Source organism: Stegastes partitus, unplaced genomic scaffold (genome assembly GCF_000690725.1).
Source record: "Stegastes partitus isolate 25-593 unplaced genomic scaffold, Stegastes_partitus-1.0.2 Scaffold22, whole genome shotgun sequence".
Taxonomy (NCBI): domain Eukaryota; kingdom Metazoa; phylum Chordata; class Actinopteri; family Pomacentridae; genus Stegastes; species Stegastes partitus.
Genome location: NW_007577753.1, coordinates 145,658 through 164,201, shown reverse-complemented (window position 1 = coordinate 164,201; position 18,544 = coordinate 145,658). Strand labels below are relative to the sequence as shown.

The 18,544-nt window shown below is 39.8% G+C and overlaps 1 protein-coding gene across 2 annotated transcripts in view; it reads left to right on the top strand.

The window, feature by feature from the left end:
- The window catches only part of enox2 (ecto-NOX disulfide-thiol exchanger 2), a 192,579-nt gene that overhangs the window by 125,799 nt on the left and 48,236 nt on the right, over positions 1 to 18,544 (top strand). For both annotated transcript variants that reach the window (XM_008294984.1, XM_008294992.1), the window contains one exon: positions 591 to 722. In XM_008294984.1, the coding sequence (XP_008293206.1) occupies positions 591 to 722 (132 nt within the window). The remainder of the gene's footprint in view (positions 1 to 590; positions 723 to 18,544) is intronic.

Genomic DNA, 18,544 nt, shown 5'->3' with positions numbered 1-18,544 from the left:
ATGATAATCTTGTTTTACGCTTTATTATTTTCTTACACTGGCTTGCAAAGGAAAGCTCTGATCTTTCACTAGAATACTCCTTGGTGCACATGTTGTGTATATATGAATCTATTCCTATTTTTTTAACCTGCTTGTGCTGCTCCAAGTAGGATTCTTTATTTTTGTAATCTTTTTTTTTTTTCCCCCAGTCATACAGCACCATTTCAAGTTGACTCTCAGTACAGGTCAGCGAGACAGGAGGTGTCAAAAGGCCAGGCTGTTGAATATCTCTGTAGCGAGCGAACAAACAGCAACATCAGGATGAATAGATTGTCAGTGACAGTTCTGCTAAAATCGCTGTGCAGCCAGACTGACTGCAGGGTCACCGAGGCCTTCCCTCTCCTCTCCTTTTTAGACTTATAGGAACAATTTGTAGGAAGGTCGCGACTAAAGATGCCATACCAACACCACGCTGTCAAAACAATCTTCTACCCAAGTCTTTGGCATAACATGGTTCCTTTTGTGGTGTGACCCGTTTGTCATGAGGATTTAAAGGTCGCAGGAAATATACTGACTCTTCTCCCTATCCTTTTTTTTGTGTCTTCTTGCAGAAGGCATCTGTAATATGACAATGGACTCCAACTCGATAACGATGCCCATGTCAGACCCCAACGCCTGGGCAACAGCCATGAACAACCTGGGGATGCCTCCTATTGGAATCACTGGACAGCCGCTTATGCCAGGTACCACGCTGCCCAAACGACACCACATAACACCCAAACTAAACCTGTTTTTCAAAGTTTACTTGTATATTCCAAAGAATAAAAGATACTATGCTGCAGTACTACATATGACAACAACAGGCGCTGTGCATTTGCTAACACATTTAAAATCCAACGAGATGTTTTGAGGTGATAAAGGTGAGGCTTCCTCATGTCAGAGAGACCATTTTGGTGACTGAAGATACAGTATTCCTTATAGAGGTTACCCAATACCAAGTGTCTTGTCGTGTTTTGTATTAAGTTAGTTTCACAGTTTTATTTATTTGTACCACCTGATGTACTTTTATTTAATTTCACAACAAAAAAAATTCCCATAATTATTTGATTCATTTTTGCAGCAGTGTTTATTCCTTCTGAATGTTTTTTTGAGATATTGTAAATGGCTGGAATTATAAATGTTTTTATGCTGGAGTATTTTAATTTTGCCATTGAGAGATTCAATAAGACGTATTGTTATTGGACAGGGCAGGTTTTCAGAATTCAGCACGTCAGGCTTGTGGTTTGTGAGTTTGTGGCACTGTTTTGGAGTGCACCGTTGAGTGCAGATTGTCTGTAACTGTGGCTTTGGACGATGACAAAGTGGATTGGAATGCGCGGCTGTGTTGGTCATTTTAAAATAAGTATGCAGGAATAAACAGGATGAGCTGAGTCACCAAGATGGGATTGTGAGCTGGGAATCAAGTCTTAGGATGGCAAACACAGACGAGCAAGCTCTGCCCGGATGAGGCAGATATGACTCAGTCCAGCTGGGATTAGTAAAAAAGCAGCAGGTTCTTATTTTCAACCTGTAAGCAGTGTAAGTTTTACAAGAACTGTTAAAACAACTGAATCTCTCTTTGTAGTTGGTTATGCACAATCTTCCTTCTCTTGGGTGGCCATAATATATTGATAGAATGCAGATTCACGTTTCGGTTTAGGATCATAAAATAACGTTTCCAGACTTTGTGTTCAGGGCATGACATTGACAGCCTTAAATCTCTACTTGCCATTAATGTGTTGCTTTGAACCGTCAATCCATTTAATCATCGACCATAGTCATTTTATCCCATAGAGGGTTGCAGGGGCTGGAGCCAAAGAGCTGAACTCAAAGACATAGACACCCATATACGCTCACACTCACACTTAGAATCACTACTTAACCTTTCATGCGTGTCGTTGGACTGTGGGAGGAAGCCAGAGTACTCAGGGAAAGCTCACACAAGCACAGGGAGGAACGTGGAAACTCCACACAGGAAAGCCCAGCAGGTCTGAACAACCAACCACTGCCCCACCGGGCCACTAGATATGACCCACCTAGACTGAGTTGACAACTACGAAAAGCTCTGTCAAACAAAAACACAACTATGTGTGTTTTTCTGATTTCTGTCTTTCTTCTAATGTGACTTTAACAGGTGGGCTGCCCACTAGAGACATATTTCCTCTTGATATGTTAGAGGATCATTAGTCAGGACTGAGTGCAGCACTCTGCTATGCAAAAAAAGTTTGGAACTACTAAGTTATGGATATTAAAACAAGGAAATTTAAATTATTTGCTTATTTCGCCTGTGTTCTTACAACCTCAAAGAACATTTTGTATTCTCAAGGTTGAGCTTTTGTATTCTGATCTACCACTAAAATATCCAGCCTTACCCATTGCTCTGCTATCTATAACATTAGGTTCAGCAGCACCCTCCCACTCTCCATCTCTGAAGAGTTATTCTGCCATGTCTTTTCTCTCTCCCCAGTAGAAAGCCTTTCCCTAAAGCCTTTTATAAATCACTTCCCACTTCTTAGCTGAAATGCACTTTCATATTTGAAATATGCCAGGCTCGTGTGTGTATGTGTGTAAACGCATGTGTGTGTGTGAGTATATGCTCTTGGAGACGAGCACTCGTCCAAATGCACTCCTCGAGAAATATTAGGGGGAATCACACACACACACACACACACATACACAGACACAGACACAGGCATGGCATATTGCAAATATAGTAAATAAAAGCCTTTCCACTCAGGAAAGAGAGAAAACATAAGTGGCACAAAAATATTTCATAAAGATGAACAGCAAAAAAATTGAACCTAATATAACAGGCTTTTCAGACCTATCTGACCCTCCAAGACAGGATCCGTATCTGTGGATGAGATGGTTAACTTGTTTTTTTTCCCTTGGTTTGATTACTTTTTTGCACAATAAACCTAACAGCAACGATGTGGAAACAGTCTGCTTATTGGCCGCTCATGTGTCAGGGGCAAGAGAGAGAAAGTAAACACAGGAAGGAGGTCCTCAAAAATATCAAGAGGGCAATGTATTTCGTTACTACTCATCCAGGTCAGACCTTGATTTATTTCCCAGCTAGCTGTTGGCAACTGATTTTGCTCGGCCGCATCCAAGAATGCAAAGCACACCCAGCTCCGGGATCAGCTCGGCTCAAACCGACAGAGTACAGCTCGTGGGTCAGATTGAGGTTGGATCCGGATCGAGGTCGCTTCCTCTAAAGGGTCTTGGCGTGGTTGTTTTGATCTGCATTAGAGTATATTTGCAGGGTTCAGATCTGCCTAAGCAAATTGGACTAAAGGGGATAAAGAACCAGACTTGAGTTCAACCAGACTAAACAACCCAAGGCTGAAAACACCCTTAGAGGTAAAGATGGAGACTGGAAGGCTGGACATCAATGCATCTTTTCAAAAGGCTGTATTTCAGATGAAGTGTGTGTGAGAGAGGCTTATGACCTCCCACAGAGATTCTCCTTTTGATCTTCATTCGCAGCAGTTGAAGACCTTTTTATAGCAGACATTTTAACTTCATAGCTGGAAAACCACCAGAGAAACTAAAAACACTAATGATGGTCATGCTAGTCATCCAGCATGCACAATATGAGGTCTGTGAGACTGGCTCACATAAATGGAGTGCAGCAATTAGTGATGTTATTAACTGCACCTGTCTTTGGCAAACCAAAATATCAGCTGTGAGAAAGGTCAGGTAAACTGCTCCTACACTTAACCGGACCCTCTCACAGGGTCTCACAGGTGCTTCCAACCAGGTGCATCTTGAAATGAAAAGAAAACCCAATTTGGTCTGTGTGTGAAAGAATAACTCTTACGCCCTGCATACCTGCACAGGTGTTTCACTGTCTGTCTCATTAGACCTCTGCCCAGTCGGCATCATGTGAGATAGATGGTCGGGACGAAAGTTAACAATTTGACTTACTTTATTTCACACAAGGCAGAATCACAAATATATTTTAATACATCATTGTCCATAAAACTATCCCACATTAGTAATGCACCAGTATTCCTTATCCAGAATTGTAATTATTAATCTGTAATGAGTCATTCTGAATAATGAACAGTTTTGCAACATGAAGTGATTGTTTTATTCTAATATTTGTAGTTTTACTTAGCTAAAGCTTTGAATGTATGACTTGTACTTGCATTTTTACACAGTGGTATTGCTCATGTTATCTAAGTGAAAGTAGTGTTACTTCCAACAATTCAAGATAGTTATGTGATTGTGTTTAAGTTAAAGGTCCCACATGGTGAAAATTAGTTTTTATTTAGTTTTGTGTCTACAAACACTTGGAGGTATAAAACATAAGCTATGAGAATATGAAAACACTCACTACTGCCATTCCTCAACCACCAACGAGATGGCCTCCCAGCTTTACAAGCCGCTCAGGATTTTATTGAAGTACAAGATGAGGAATCAATAGTTGTGGCGCTAAAAAGCTGCGTAATCCTGACTCCGTACTGGCTGCTGCTTCCAGGTGAGCCATTCTGAATTAGCAGCTGTCTGGCAGTCTGCCAGGTTTGTTCACTTTTAAATGTCTCAGCTATGAGCAAAGCACACTTATATTCTGCTGCTGGCTGCAAGAGTGAACAGAAGAGTCTTCATGCACTCCCACTGTATAAGGAACTGAAGATCCACTGGATCACTTTAAACCCTAAGAACTAGCACATTGTGCAGCTACTGTAGCTAACGATACCAGTAGCATTGATCGCACACCCACAGGTTACAGCTGTGTGGAAATTATTATGCCGAGGGGCATTCAAAGATGGTGGGAACTTTAAATTTAAGCCCAACCTAAAAGCAATAAACAAAGGGGTAGGCTACTGTGCTTTCACGTCACCTTCTATGCTTTAGTTTAGCCAAAGCTCAGCCAGTGTTCACATCTGTTTTCCTCTGTCCTGCTCTCTGTGTTTACAGCATTTTAATACAAAGTCCCAGTAAAGCTATTCTCATTTACATATTTTTCTGTTTTGGTTGTCAGGCAACGGAACAACGCAGAAGCAGCCCATTGTGACTACGTGTTAATAAATAAACTGTCTTATGTGGGTTTACCTTGGTGTGCAGGGCTTTTAAGTGTCAACTAGAGTAGCACAATACATGCTGGAACCAGTTTCCTTTGTTCTTTCCTCTTTCCTTTCTCCTTACTACTGCATCAGCCATTTAAAGCCATTGTAGAAGACATGCTATATGTCTACTCCTCACAGAGCTTAGCTCCTACACTTTACCTCCACCACACTCATTGTACTTGGTCTCCCTGAATTTTCATCATGGCTCAAACATATACGCCATAAGGAAAAGGAGTATACAGTTATACTAGCATATATAATAATATATCAATAATGTAACAGATCGCAAATTTTAAATGAAAGGTGATGTATTATTCCCCAAATGAATAGTAAAAATGCTTCTGATATGGAAATTTCTTTCTTCACTTAAAAAGAACTTTACATTTATTACTTATAGGTCTATATTTTCCACCCATGCATTTTTCACTTCACTCAAGCTAAAAAAAAAAATCTTTACTTGCTGAACCTCAGGAGAAACATGTAAGTGGGAAGAAATCCACTTAGGCACCACTTTCTTGCGTGCCTCTTTTTTGAGGACGAAATCGCTCAAGGTTGTCCACTATATGTGTAGATTAGATTTCATAAACTGTTAGGATTTTTTTGTATTAGGTGTACTGTGTGCCAGACGTGGCATCTGTATGTCTCTGCCTTTGCTTTTTGATGGTTTCTATAGTCAGCTGAGTTTCATCATGAATCCTTTCATGAAACCCCTGAACACAAAGCACTACGCACATGCACACAAATCCTCATAATGTCACAAAGTCTTATGCCGTCATGCAGCGTTTGTTACCAGAGCACCTTTGCCTTTCAAGTAATCCAGGTGGATTAGTTATTGATTCCCCATCATGACTGTACATCATCTTTTTCTCCTTTTCGTTTCACCTCTAAACAACGAGGGGAGAATTCACTGTCACGCTCTCTGCCCTTTCCTGTTTGATTTTTGACTGTGTTTGTGCATGTGTACACTTGATGATATGTTTCCTGCATGCAGATTTCAGTTTTAGGCTCATTCATTAAAAGAGACCGCCTGTGCTGGAGTGCTTTCATTACACATTAGAGTTTGCCTCTGTTTCATCCACTGTGAGCCCGGAATGTATTTCTTCACCACAGAGTCTTTCATTGCCTCCAGCCAAATGGATTTATCCAGACAGACAGCTGGATAAACAGACCACTGTAGGCAGAGCCTCCAACACTCTGCAACGGTACAAAGCCTGGTGCGCATCTACAATGATGACAGTTTAATGTCTATAGATGGACTGGGCAATAGTTGTGTATAAAGTTGTTATTATGTGTTTGTATTAGAGAAGTGCTTGGACAGAGGGCCAGATTGGAGTCAGGCCACAGTTAAGGTTGTACATAATGTTCAATAAATGGTATTTGTGGTACAGTTGGTTTGAGTAGTCGATGTCCAACCAGTGCTGTCCACCTTGAGGTTGCTTGAAGCCTTTGCTTTTGATATTCTTATGTTTGCAATTTACCATTGTAATTCAGGGTTCCTATAGTATGGTTTTACTGTTTACGTTTATGTCCTGCAAAAGAGATCCCTTCTTTCTTGCTTTTTTTTTTTTTTTTTAGTTAAAGGGTTTTTTGTGAAGTTGATGTTTATCCACGTCAATGGTGTAAACAAGGATTCAGACTGAAACCCGCCCTTTGTACAAACAACATACAGAACTGTGTTCATAAGAACTTGTTGTTTACAGTACCAGCAAGGCACTGAACTGGGATCCAGGAAGTGCAGTTGAAGTGACTGATTACCACATTTAAAGTTTTATCAGTGGCCTCAACACTACAAAATGGTTTGTAATACGGAGACAGAACTTGACAATTGGAAAGGTTTCATGGTGGCAACTGCAACTGGCCAATGCAGTACTTTGGCAGATGAAACCACATTGCCTTGCCACCAACTTGACAGTGGTTCAACTTTTTTTTGCCAGAAACTGGAACACGTGTTGCTCGAGCCCCTCCTAGATTACTAGATTGTCTTCTTTTGAAGTGAATGAGAGGAGTGTATTTTTCCACACAGAGCTAAAATTGGTCCCGAACAAAACCTGGAGTTGGGTGCATATTGTAAAGGCATCTGAGACACATTTGTAATTATGACTTATGTAAATTTGATTTGACTTGTATAGCCCAATGTCAGCAACAGTATCTGACCCAGAAGAACAAGACGCACACAAAAACAGCAGATATGAAAGGAAGGAAAAATGCACATCACCCACTACCAAACAGACGCAGGTGCAGCAGATGAAACAGGAGGAAAAATAGCAGTAACCAAAGATAAATGAGGTTGTAACAGTTAGTGCTGTAATTCATAACAGAAACATTACTACTGTAACAAGTCTAATAAAACAAGGACTGCATCCATCTTACCTATCCACATTCACAGCAACATTCAAGGGTAGGGTAGGTTTTTGTAGGGAAAGGCTCAGTGTAGAAGGACAGAATATGCCCAGCTCCTACAGCTCAGGAGAGAAGCACCACACAGAGTCCTGGAAGCAAATAAGACCCAGATCATCTGAGGGGCAGATGCAAAGAGGCAACCTGCAGCTCAACAGGGAAGTAACCTTTAGTACAGATGGCAAACTATTGATCAGCAAGCGAGACTTCAGGACAGTTAAATGTAAGGAGTCTGACCCCACATGTGACAGGGAAGGTGGGGACCATCGGATATCTGGAGTAAATATTGATCGTGCGCTCTGCTCTCATAATAGCTGCAGTTGGGGTTTCTACTTCTGAACTTGAACTATTCTGCAGACTGAGTGTAGTCCATTTAAAACACTGACCCACTGGTGAATGTGGTGAATATAGAATATCAGTTGTTTTGAATAAAAAAATATAAATAGTAAGGTGAACTTTGTTCACTTGAGAATTAAAAAGGTTGAGTTTCTCTTGTTATTGAAAAGTGATTGATGGAAAAGTGATCAAGTTTGACAGCAGGGTTTTTTTTTTCTTTGGTCAGAAAAGGTTACAGTATAAGATCCATGTTTCACAAAGATCGTGAGACTTTAAGGGGTTTTTTTTTTGTTTTTTTTTAATAACCAAAAAATGCTTCATGGGAACTCTTGGATTCAGTGACTTTTTGATGATTACAACAGCAACATTATTGGCTGATGCAGGTGATCACACAATGTGCAGCCATGGACATTACTTGGCTTCAGGTTAGCAAGCCCGAAGCCTGTTGAGTAAAATCCCAGATATAGTGTGAACTGTCAGAATGGAGGAAAAAAAGTACCAGCAGGATTCAACATCTGGTTTCAACATCTTTGACATCTGACAGAGAGAAAACCCTCCTCTAGCAGAGTTCACCATTATTTCCCCATCCTTGATCAGTGTTCTCGAGCACATCCACACTATAAGCAGAACCAGATGTACAACTATAGAGTCCCTCCTCCATTTCTCTCTAAACACAGACCTCCCAAGATGGTTTTTATTATCCAAGACGGTACATATCGTATCGCTCTTCTTGTATATGTTGCCAGCTCCTCCATACACTTGATTTGGTTCCTGACAATTTGGGCTGGTCATTTCCTAAAACACATCAGTGTCTTATTTAGGTTGTTTCGTACTTTTGTTTATGGAAATGTTCTGTAATGCAGTGTTTATTGCTCACCCTACTGAACAGTGGCACCTTAGTTGCAATGCTAATGTCGTTAGCATTAGATTGCTACATTTCAGAAAGTCTCAGTTTTTGTAAAAGGTCGTTGCATCTGTATGATCATTTTTCACCAAACAATTTTTTTTTTCCTTTTTTTTTGTCTTTAATTGTAAAGTTCTAGGATTTCAAGAAATAAAAGTAATACAAGTCAAGCTGTGGTCAGCAACAATATGGCTGCACCTGCAGAGATCGTTGCAGCAGGGTCATGGTTCAACAAACTTGTACTTTTTGTGCGCTCCATCCGGAACCACCAAAGACTCCCTACAGAATAATGGCAGAGGCATGTTAAGGCTTCAGGCTTTTCTTCACTATTAGTGCGGACATGAGTTGTGAGGCGATCAACCAAAGAGGGAATTTTTTCTAACTTCTTTTCACAGTAAAAAAAAAAATCAAAAATAAATGTAAAAAAAAGAACAGTATTTAGATAAGTCATATATATATGAAAACAACAAAAACAGGATTATTTTTTTTACCTCTTTTTTCAGACACTCAGATTTACCCAGACCTAACTCCCAAATTGGTCTACAGAACATTAAGCGCCTTAAACAATATGCCACATTTTAGTGAGGGGTGGTGAAGCCTCACGTTAGCGAGCAGTAATAGCTTGTCTTCTACTGCTGCCTGACTTTCTCATTTCTGTGTTCGTCAAACCTTGAAAGTTAAGTCTATTTCACCAAACCAATAACCGCACAGCCGCACAATACTCCCCCAGCACCTCAGACATGTGTAAAAGGCTTCTGTAATAATAATAGATGTCTGTTTTCACAGGAGTGATGGCTTTGATTGGCCGGTTTGGGTTTCTCACATTTTGAGTCTGGAAAAAAGGAAAATGTGTAAGAAAAGAAAGCTGGCTAGCCACACGGTCACCCATAAGGAAAGCATTTGGATTTTTACACACGTGTTTTTCCAAGTTTATCAGAATTAATTTAGGTGTACATACTTTTGCATGAATACACACACAAGCTCAAACTCAGGGGAATAGATAAGCAGACTCCAGGGACTGTTTCCTGAATAAACAAGCGTTTCTTTGTCTGCCGCATCCCACTCGTCCTCATCCCTTCCCCACAGCTGCCACAAGCCCCTGCACCACTGTACACACTGTGGAATATTTTAAAACTTCGTGTCATGCCTTATTAAGCATTCATTTAAACAGTGCTCCTCATGTGGTTTGATGATATGAATCAGGGGCTTCTCATTCTCACGCATTAGCTCACCTGGATTAGCATCAGGATCTACTTTAGATGACAGTCGTTCCTTTGCCGTGAGCGGTTTTCAATCCTTGGACTGAGAGCCGTGTTCCTTTCTGCTGACTGCTCAGGAGCTGCACTGGTACCATGCCAGAGGTTTTTGGCTGCATGTAGGCGGACAGAGTGGAGAGGCGAGGATGTCCTTACCTCGGGTATACAGTACGTCTGGAAAAAAATAGAGCCAGTATTTATAGGGACACTGAAATTGGACTTTTTTTGACCATTTAAAGCATGTATATTTGCCTATTGTTGGCTAGATATTGCAAAAAGGTAGATTTGATATGGAGATTTGAGTATGGAGGTGTCAGATAAAGGCGATGGATTCTGTACGGCAAGATAAGGCAGCTGATTCTTATTTAGATGTAATGAAATAGGAAAGTGGAATAACTTCTAGATTGTGGAGGGAGTTTTTCCTCTCTTTCTCCCGCTAGTTGCAGAGGCCCGAGAAATGTTGCCGTTAAAGAAATTAAGTTGGAGATGTTCACGTGAAAATGCAAAGCAGGTGACTCTTGGCAGATATTGAGAGAGGCAGCCACTGGTAGGGTTCCAGGTGGCATGGCTGGCTCGCCTCATTAGAGAATATTATCCAGCATGCCTCACAGCAACCGCCTATGTCCCCCCCTCCATCCAACCCCTCACCCACTGCTCACTGCTAGAAGGGACGTTTACCCTGGAAATCAGAGGGGAGAAAAGAGGGGGAGGGGGGAGGAAGATGACACGAATAGCCAGGAGCTTCACCAATCAAATGTCAGTTTTTCTTCTCTTTCTGTCAGCGCTTCCTGATTGACGGGCAACTCAAAATGTAATTACTTTGAACAAACCTCCAGGAAATGGATTGTTTAACATCAAAAGGACCTGATGGAGAAGAACACAAAGTCGAAGGAAGAAGAATGTGTGTAATATCCCTGGATGCCAACGCTGTGTGTGTGTGTATGCATGCGTGCTCGTGCATGTTGCTGTACAAGGAGGAGGTTTTAGCGGGAGGGTGTTTGTGGATTTCAGTTTTCCAACATGAGAGAGAATAGAGACTAAAGCTCACAGACAAGCACGGTAAAAAGGATCAGACAGATGTGTGGCCATGTGTGGGTGGACCCAGCCCCAGGTTTCTTTTGTTTTTCTTCTTCAAGAGGACCCTTGTGCTCTCTAAATCTCTCTATGGGGTTTCTGCCGAGTTAAAGAGACCCATCCTGCCTCGCTCTCCGTGAGTGCACCACGTACTGGCTGGAGTTGTGTGTTGTATCTGAGCTGGACTGGTAAATATGCAACACTTAAAAGGATATTGTTGTTTTCAAAGAGACTCCATAAAAGCAAGTTCCAATTAAGTATTATTCAGGGCCATGTTTGCCTTATTACCCTTTAATAGTGAAAAATGTGTGATCCTAAAAACACTTTTTTTCCAAGGTATTGAAGAGTAGGTAATTAGTTCTAAATTCTAAAACTGCTCTCAGAGTGGAATTAGTTATTTTCATACAAACAACAGGAGATACTCCACTAAATATTCACATATGAGCAGTTGGAATCATTGATTTCTGTTCAAAAAGTTTCTGAATGTGTAATTGATCGATTCATTATTGTCGCTGATTGATATTCTGCAAATCGACTGATTAGGTAATCGGCTATAATCGTTGCAGCTCTTTCTTTCTTGCCCATTTGTACTATTGTTGAATCATGACTCTTGCTCTCTCATTGTCTAATCAGTCCCAGGCTGGTCTCTAAATTACTATTCATCAAGTTTACTGGCTGAATAAATGAAACATAAATAACTTTCAGAGCAGTGTCCAATCATGTTCTCATTATTTTGTGCTCCTGTTTAGTTTTTAAACATATTTTTTAACACATGATTAAATATAATTTCATTGTTAGTTCTTCAGACCTACACTCACATCGCCTCAAGGTATTCAAGGCAGAATTTCTTTTCATGTATTAAAACTGCATTATTATCATTTTGAACACGGTTTTGAGCGCACCGTTGTTTGAGCCTGAATCCACGACCTTCATCCAGTGACTGACACAACATACGCTTTTATAATCTTTCACTATTCCTTAGATACACTGCATTACATTCTGTAGTGGAAGAAGTATTCAGACTATTTGTAAAGTGACAATGTCACTATATATATATATATATATATATATCATGAAGATATATCAGCGACCACATATTGGTGTTTTTCCGATATATCGGTATCAATCCGATGAACAAATTTAGCTAATGTGAAAAACCAATGATTGTGTAACATTAGCATCTTCGTCTCTACATTTGATGTTTCTGCTATTTCACAGATGTTTTTACTGAAATGGTCCTGAACGTTAAATATGTTAAAATATGTTTTACTTTTGTTACGTAACAAAGAAGACTATGTAATCTAATTTGGTACGGGCTTCTTTTGAATAGTTTTCATGTTCTCACAGTGCTTACTTATACTCATTTTTTAATGTGAACAAAATTTGAATATCAACATCAGTAATATCAGAAATCTTAATGTTGGATATCAGAATTGGCCAGAAATTTTAATATCATGCATCACTAATTTAAAGTATAAAAAGTGAAAGTATGTGGTTTTCAGAAATGCTCCCATATATTGTACAATCATATATATTCTAAGTATGCTATTATTACTTTGTGCACAGTTTAAACGTTGTTTAATCTGTAAATATTCGTCAACACATTTTGTATGTAAAACTTAGTCTAGAGAAAGAACATCTGCAAATAACCATGATTTAAGTTGTGGTTTCATGCATTTGTAATTGTTTTGTCGAGAAGTTTCTGAACTTTGGGGGGACTCGGGTCCTCTCAGCGTCAGAGTTCCCGACATGAATTGTCTCACATCAAATTGCTAACATGATAATATAACATATAAAAATAATTTCAGCCAGATTAACAGATTAACCCATTAAAAAAAAACATCCATACCCAAATTCGGTCAGTGACAGCACCCAACTGTGAGGCCAAAGAAATGCTTTGAAATATAAAAATATATGTACTCAGTCTGCTTGTCCCCATCACCACACAAGAGTAAGATGACAAACTCAAGGGGAAAAAAAGACATTTTTACTTCCACCTAATCAAAACTTAAGAAGTTTTGAGTGAATAACAGCATAATAATGAGTCAGTAGATACTGATATTACTGGACTTGTTCTAAAAATTCTCAACTCTCTTAAATGTGATGCAGCAGAAGTGAAGCACACCAAGTGCTGTACTTTAGTCATAGTAGTATTAGGCGGCCTCTTCACAGATTGTGCTGTGATTTGCAACCTTGGAAAAATGACACTTGCTGCGTTTTTTGTAATAGATGCTGGTTTGTCCATGAGGAAGAGGTTAAATACAAAGTGTTTGTAGTCCTCTAAATCTAAGTATAGGAAATGCTGCTTTTGGTCACCATAGCTGGACTTTGTCAAAAAGGTGTGAAGGACAATGGTTCTGAGCCACTAAACATTTCTATGACGCCTTTTGATTCGTTCTTGTGTGAGATAGAAACAGAAAAAAAGCAACCACTGTGATTTAAGTACCTCTGCGACACTCTCACCCACTCACACCTTTAGCATTACAATTGGTGGTGAGTGAATGGGGCTGCCTGACTGTTGTCCTTTTGTACTTGTGAAAATGTAGCCCAGAGCTTAGTGGTAGCAGCTGCTTATTAATTCTGTTCTGCGCATGATCAGCTCTAAATGTAATTTTAGATTTTAAAATCTTATTGATCTCCTGTAATGCTGCTGCTGGGCCTGGCTTTATTTAAGGTTTATACACCGTGATGGTTTCCTAGACTGAGGGGGAAAACAGTCGGCGGGGACAAGAAATGGCCCAGGTCAAGTGAAACCAGGACATCGAGAGCACCTTACTGACAAAAGCAATATCGTCATTTTACCTATTTCCAAAACAAGATTAGCAATAAAGGCTGATTTAAAGCTTGTCTGTGCTGAGTATCTACTGAATAGTGTAGGTGAGGAGCAAGGATTATATTGTGGTCAAAAAAAGACCTGTGTAATCATTGCACTGTGACCGGGCTCAAGGCACAGTGCATCACTCATGCCATGGAGCCACAATTTGCATTTACGCCAAATGTTCCCTCTCAGAGACCTCGGCATGTTACAGTCAAACTCTGCCTTTACAATCCGACCCCGGAGGAAGAAGTCATGGTGCACAACTCCATGAATGTTGAAGAAAACAGCAAGCATGCTCCCGGTGGGCTTCTGACCTGATGCACCTTGTCCGGTCTTGCAAAATGCAAGCTGTTTCTTTTTTCTGCTCCAGTTTGTGCTGCATAAAAAAAAAATCTAAAATGTGCACTTAAAAGTGGTCTACCAAAAGGGGTAATTTTAGCTTCCTAAATTTAAATATCATCTGGTTTCTATCTGGGCTGCAAGGTGGCGCAGTTGGTAGCACTGTTGCCTCACAGCAAGAAGGTTGCCGGTTCACATCAAGATGGGGGCACCGGGATCTTTCTGCGTGGAGTTTGCATGTTCTCCCCGTGCAGCGTGGGTTCTCTCTGGGTTCTCCGGCTTCCTCCCACACAGTCCAAAAACATGTTGAGGTTAATTGGTGATTCTAGATTGTCTGTAGGTGTGAATGTGAGTGTGCTTGGTTGTCTGTCTCTAAGTGTAGCCCTGTGATAGACTGGTGACCTGTCCAGGGTGTCTCCTGCCTTCACCCTAAGTCAGCTGGGATAGACTCCAGCCCCCCGCGACCCTAATGAGGATTAAGCGATGTATAGATAATGGATGGATGGATGGATGGACAGTTTCTATCCTAGTCTGTAACCACAAATCAAGGCGTTTGAGGACTTACAAGTGAAATAATAATTGATAGGTTAACCAACAATGGACTAAATAGAACAGCCGATTGTTTTTCTTTATTTTGAGAATATGTAGTCGTCTGTGTTTAACCTATTAGTTCTGACACTTGACTTGTATTTATCATAGTCAGCAAGGATAACCAAAGGAAACAAAGCTGCCAATGAACGAATGAAAAAGTGGCAGGCTGAATGAGATCAAATCTAAACCATCAAGCCTGGAAATGTTGTAAAATATCAATCTGGAACACAACCAAAACTGTAGCTATTTATGCAGAAAGCTGAACGTTCATCTGCGTCCACTTACAGTTATGTTGAGTAGCACTGACGGAAGAAGGAAATAATGGTATGCTAGTGATCAAACGTGTCCTCGAGCTGTACTGTTGAGAATGGATATTAGAGAACTCTGGTGTAGCTGGAAATCCTTAAGAAGAAGTAAACAATCTCCTTTATTACACGCAGCTCTGCTACACGCTGGCTTCAGGTCTCGGGCTTTTAATGGTCGAGGATAAATACATCGGCTCACACACACCGACAGGGACATGAGCAGCACTGCGGTGAAATTGCACCCTGATGTAACCAGATCGCTTTCTCCATGTGAGCTGAAATCTGTTTTGCTTTGCATGTATCTACAATGTATGAACTCATAAGTATGTATCCATGTTTCACCATTAGAACAGGACTGGTTTGTCGGAAAAACAGCATTATTTAGATGTTTTTCCAATATGTTCTTCGGGCGGCTTCCCACAAGACGGAATTTGGTTTACGTTTATTTTCTGTTTTGTTCACTCAGTCCATTTGTAGACACCGTGTTTGGCATTCAGGCTAGCTGTTGCACCACCCTCTAACACTTCATCCACGATTGCTTATCTTCCCTCCTGCTCTCCATCTACTTTTTCTTCACCTTATCATGGAGAAGAACTCATCAATCGCCTGGCAGTTTGGGTCCTTATCACTAGTTTCCTCTCAGTCTGACACCAAGTTAGAGACTGATGGTGAGGTCATCAGTAGACATATAGTTTCCATCTATTTTTTTTTCTTTTTGTGTAACTCACTTTACTCCATTTTCTTTTTGGGACTGTCTTTTCTTTTCTTTATCCGCCTTCTATTTCTCTTCGCTCATTTTTGTCCTTCAGCCGGTTTTATCAGTCTAGCATATTTATTACACTCTCTCCGGCTCCAGGGACGCATTCCAAGTCTTCAATAATGTGCATATTTCTTTATTCTCCCTCACTTAGTGTCATTTAATTCATCCATTTTCCCTCTTACAATGGATTTAGAGGGAATCACTTTTGTGGAAATGTTTCTATATCCGTCTACTTTAAGTAAAAGCAGTAGACTGAAGAACAGGAAGTATTGTGTTTTTTTATTTGCTGAAATTATTGCTATTGAAGATCCAAAACATCAGAATTAAAAATGAAATCATGTCATGTTTGCTTCTCTTATTTTTAGACTCCAACAGATACTCGATTTTTTGGAGCCCGAGCTGAAATTGTGTTCAATTCATAAATCAATGTTTATTCCTTTTCAGACCTTTCTTTTTGCATTGTTATTAAATGTTGCTTGCCCTTCATGGAACCCAACAGCCTCCAGTGTTAAATAATCACATGAAAAATATGAGTACAATATATAAATTAACCACATCAACACTAGTAGCCTGACTACTGTCTAAGAAGTAGGAAATAATCCCAGTTTAAAGTCGAAACCCCTTTCTCAGGGCTATGAAAAAGCAAAATACCTGGTTGTATTAATAAGTAGGCAGGTTGTTTTATTACTTACTGATCCAGTAGAAATAATGATAAGTAAATGTCAGATCCCAGAGCTCTCTGTGTCGAGTAAATGCCCATCTGAGGTTCATCCTTGTTTGTTTATCCCTCACCGTCCTTTCTTCTGTGTGCCATAAATCAAGCCTAAATTTTCCTGGCACATTTTGGTGTCTTTATTCAATAGCCAATGCAATTACATTTTTAAAACTCAAAAAACGTTATTTCGAAAATATGCTGTTTTCCTTCACTGTGAGGTGCACAGCTATGGATTGAGCAAAACACACTTCCAGTAAAAGGTTAAAGACAGCAGATCTTTTTTTTTTACCTGAAGCATTTGTGAAACTTTGAGCTTAAAATTCAGTTATAGTGACAAACAAGGAGTTAATTAGCATTAGCTAGAACGAAGGTACCAGAGGTAACCTTCTGTAAACATGATAGCACAACAACACAAAAACTGACAAGCAGTAGATGAGCTGTCAAATGAGTTGCAGTGAGTTTCATATCAGGAAGAAACTAAATATCACCAGTGACAGAACAGCATTAAAGATGTGTTCATGTCATATATGATGGATGACTTGTGAGCGTTCCCGTCATCATTAGTGTATGTATGAGAGGTGGACCGCAGAGGTGGTCATTTGAGTATTAAAATACTATGCCCTGACAATATGCCACCATATCTATTAAATGTGAGTTTCATTTTATGGAATGATGATATTTTGTTGATGGACGCACCCATACTTGATTTTTTTAAACACCATATATTAGATTCTTGTCATTATGCAATACCAGGGAGACATCTGATTGTCCACAAATTCAGCATGACAGCAGCCCCAAATGTGAAACCAGAGTCAGAAAGAAAAGATTTCTAAGCAGGTGGTGTAGCTCTGGTTTCAACATCATGGAGTCAATTTCAGTTTAAATGAAGAGACAGAAACCATTTGGTAAGACTAGAAACACAGAGGAAGTGTGACAAGTTCAACCTTACTGCCATCTACTTCGAAGAACCGGTGCTGTTTAAAGGTCAAAGGATGGTCACAACAATTGATTTGCCGACCTCGCTTTATATGAAGTTAATTGTTAAAGCTAGTCATGGCATCATAATTTATCTACTCTTGTCTTTTAGTGCTTAAAACTGTTGCGGCGTACTGTAAATTGGAAAAATAACAAGTTTCCAAGTAATAGTTACTCTTTGACATGAACTCTAATCATGTCAGACTGAAACGGGTAATTATACCTTTGACATGGCACGAACATTAAGACCCCACAGGAAGCCCAACTCAGTAATTCATATAGAAAGCAAACACATAAGGTCCACAAGAATGAAAGAGAAGAGAGTAAAATGTGCAAAAGCTGTTCTATCAGTTTCTTAGACTTTTGCATTAGCATCACGTTAGCTCCTGACAGCTAGCATTTGGCTTGCTTGGTAAAGAGTTCACACAAAATTCTACTAAATCACAGTTCAACAATCACAAAACGATAATAAAAGAAGTACGTACAGATAATGCTCCAATAAGAGCATTTTTTGAGTAGATACGACAAAAGGACCAATGTCAGTTAAAGTGTCTGCTGGCAACTGAAACTCGCTGCTAATGTCAGAATAGTCAGTAAGTCACAAACAACACACTTCAAAAAAGCATATTTTGAGCTAACTATAGACACTCTATAGTTAAATAACAATAATTTCTTATGAAATTAAATTGTAATTGAAGCAAACAACACTTCATTATGATGACTAGAATTTTAATCGTTAGTCTTAAGTTGGTTCATTTTTATATTTTAACTTAGTTGTATTGTTATGACATGTAATTCAAGGCCGAAATAATAAACAGTTTCATATTTTTGTACTCCTGCTATCTGCTGCCACTGTACCGTCTCACTGTGTCCCCTGAAGGACCACGTTTGTGTATTTACAAAACAAGCTAAAGGGACTATTTTAAAGAGCCCGCTTTGTGCATTTCAGGGGTTTTCCCTTTCCTTCAGTGTGTTATACCT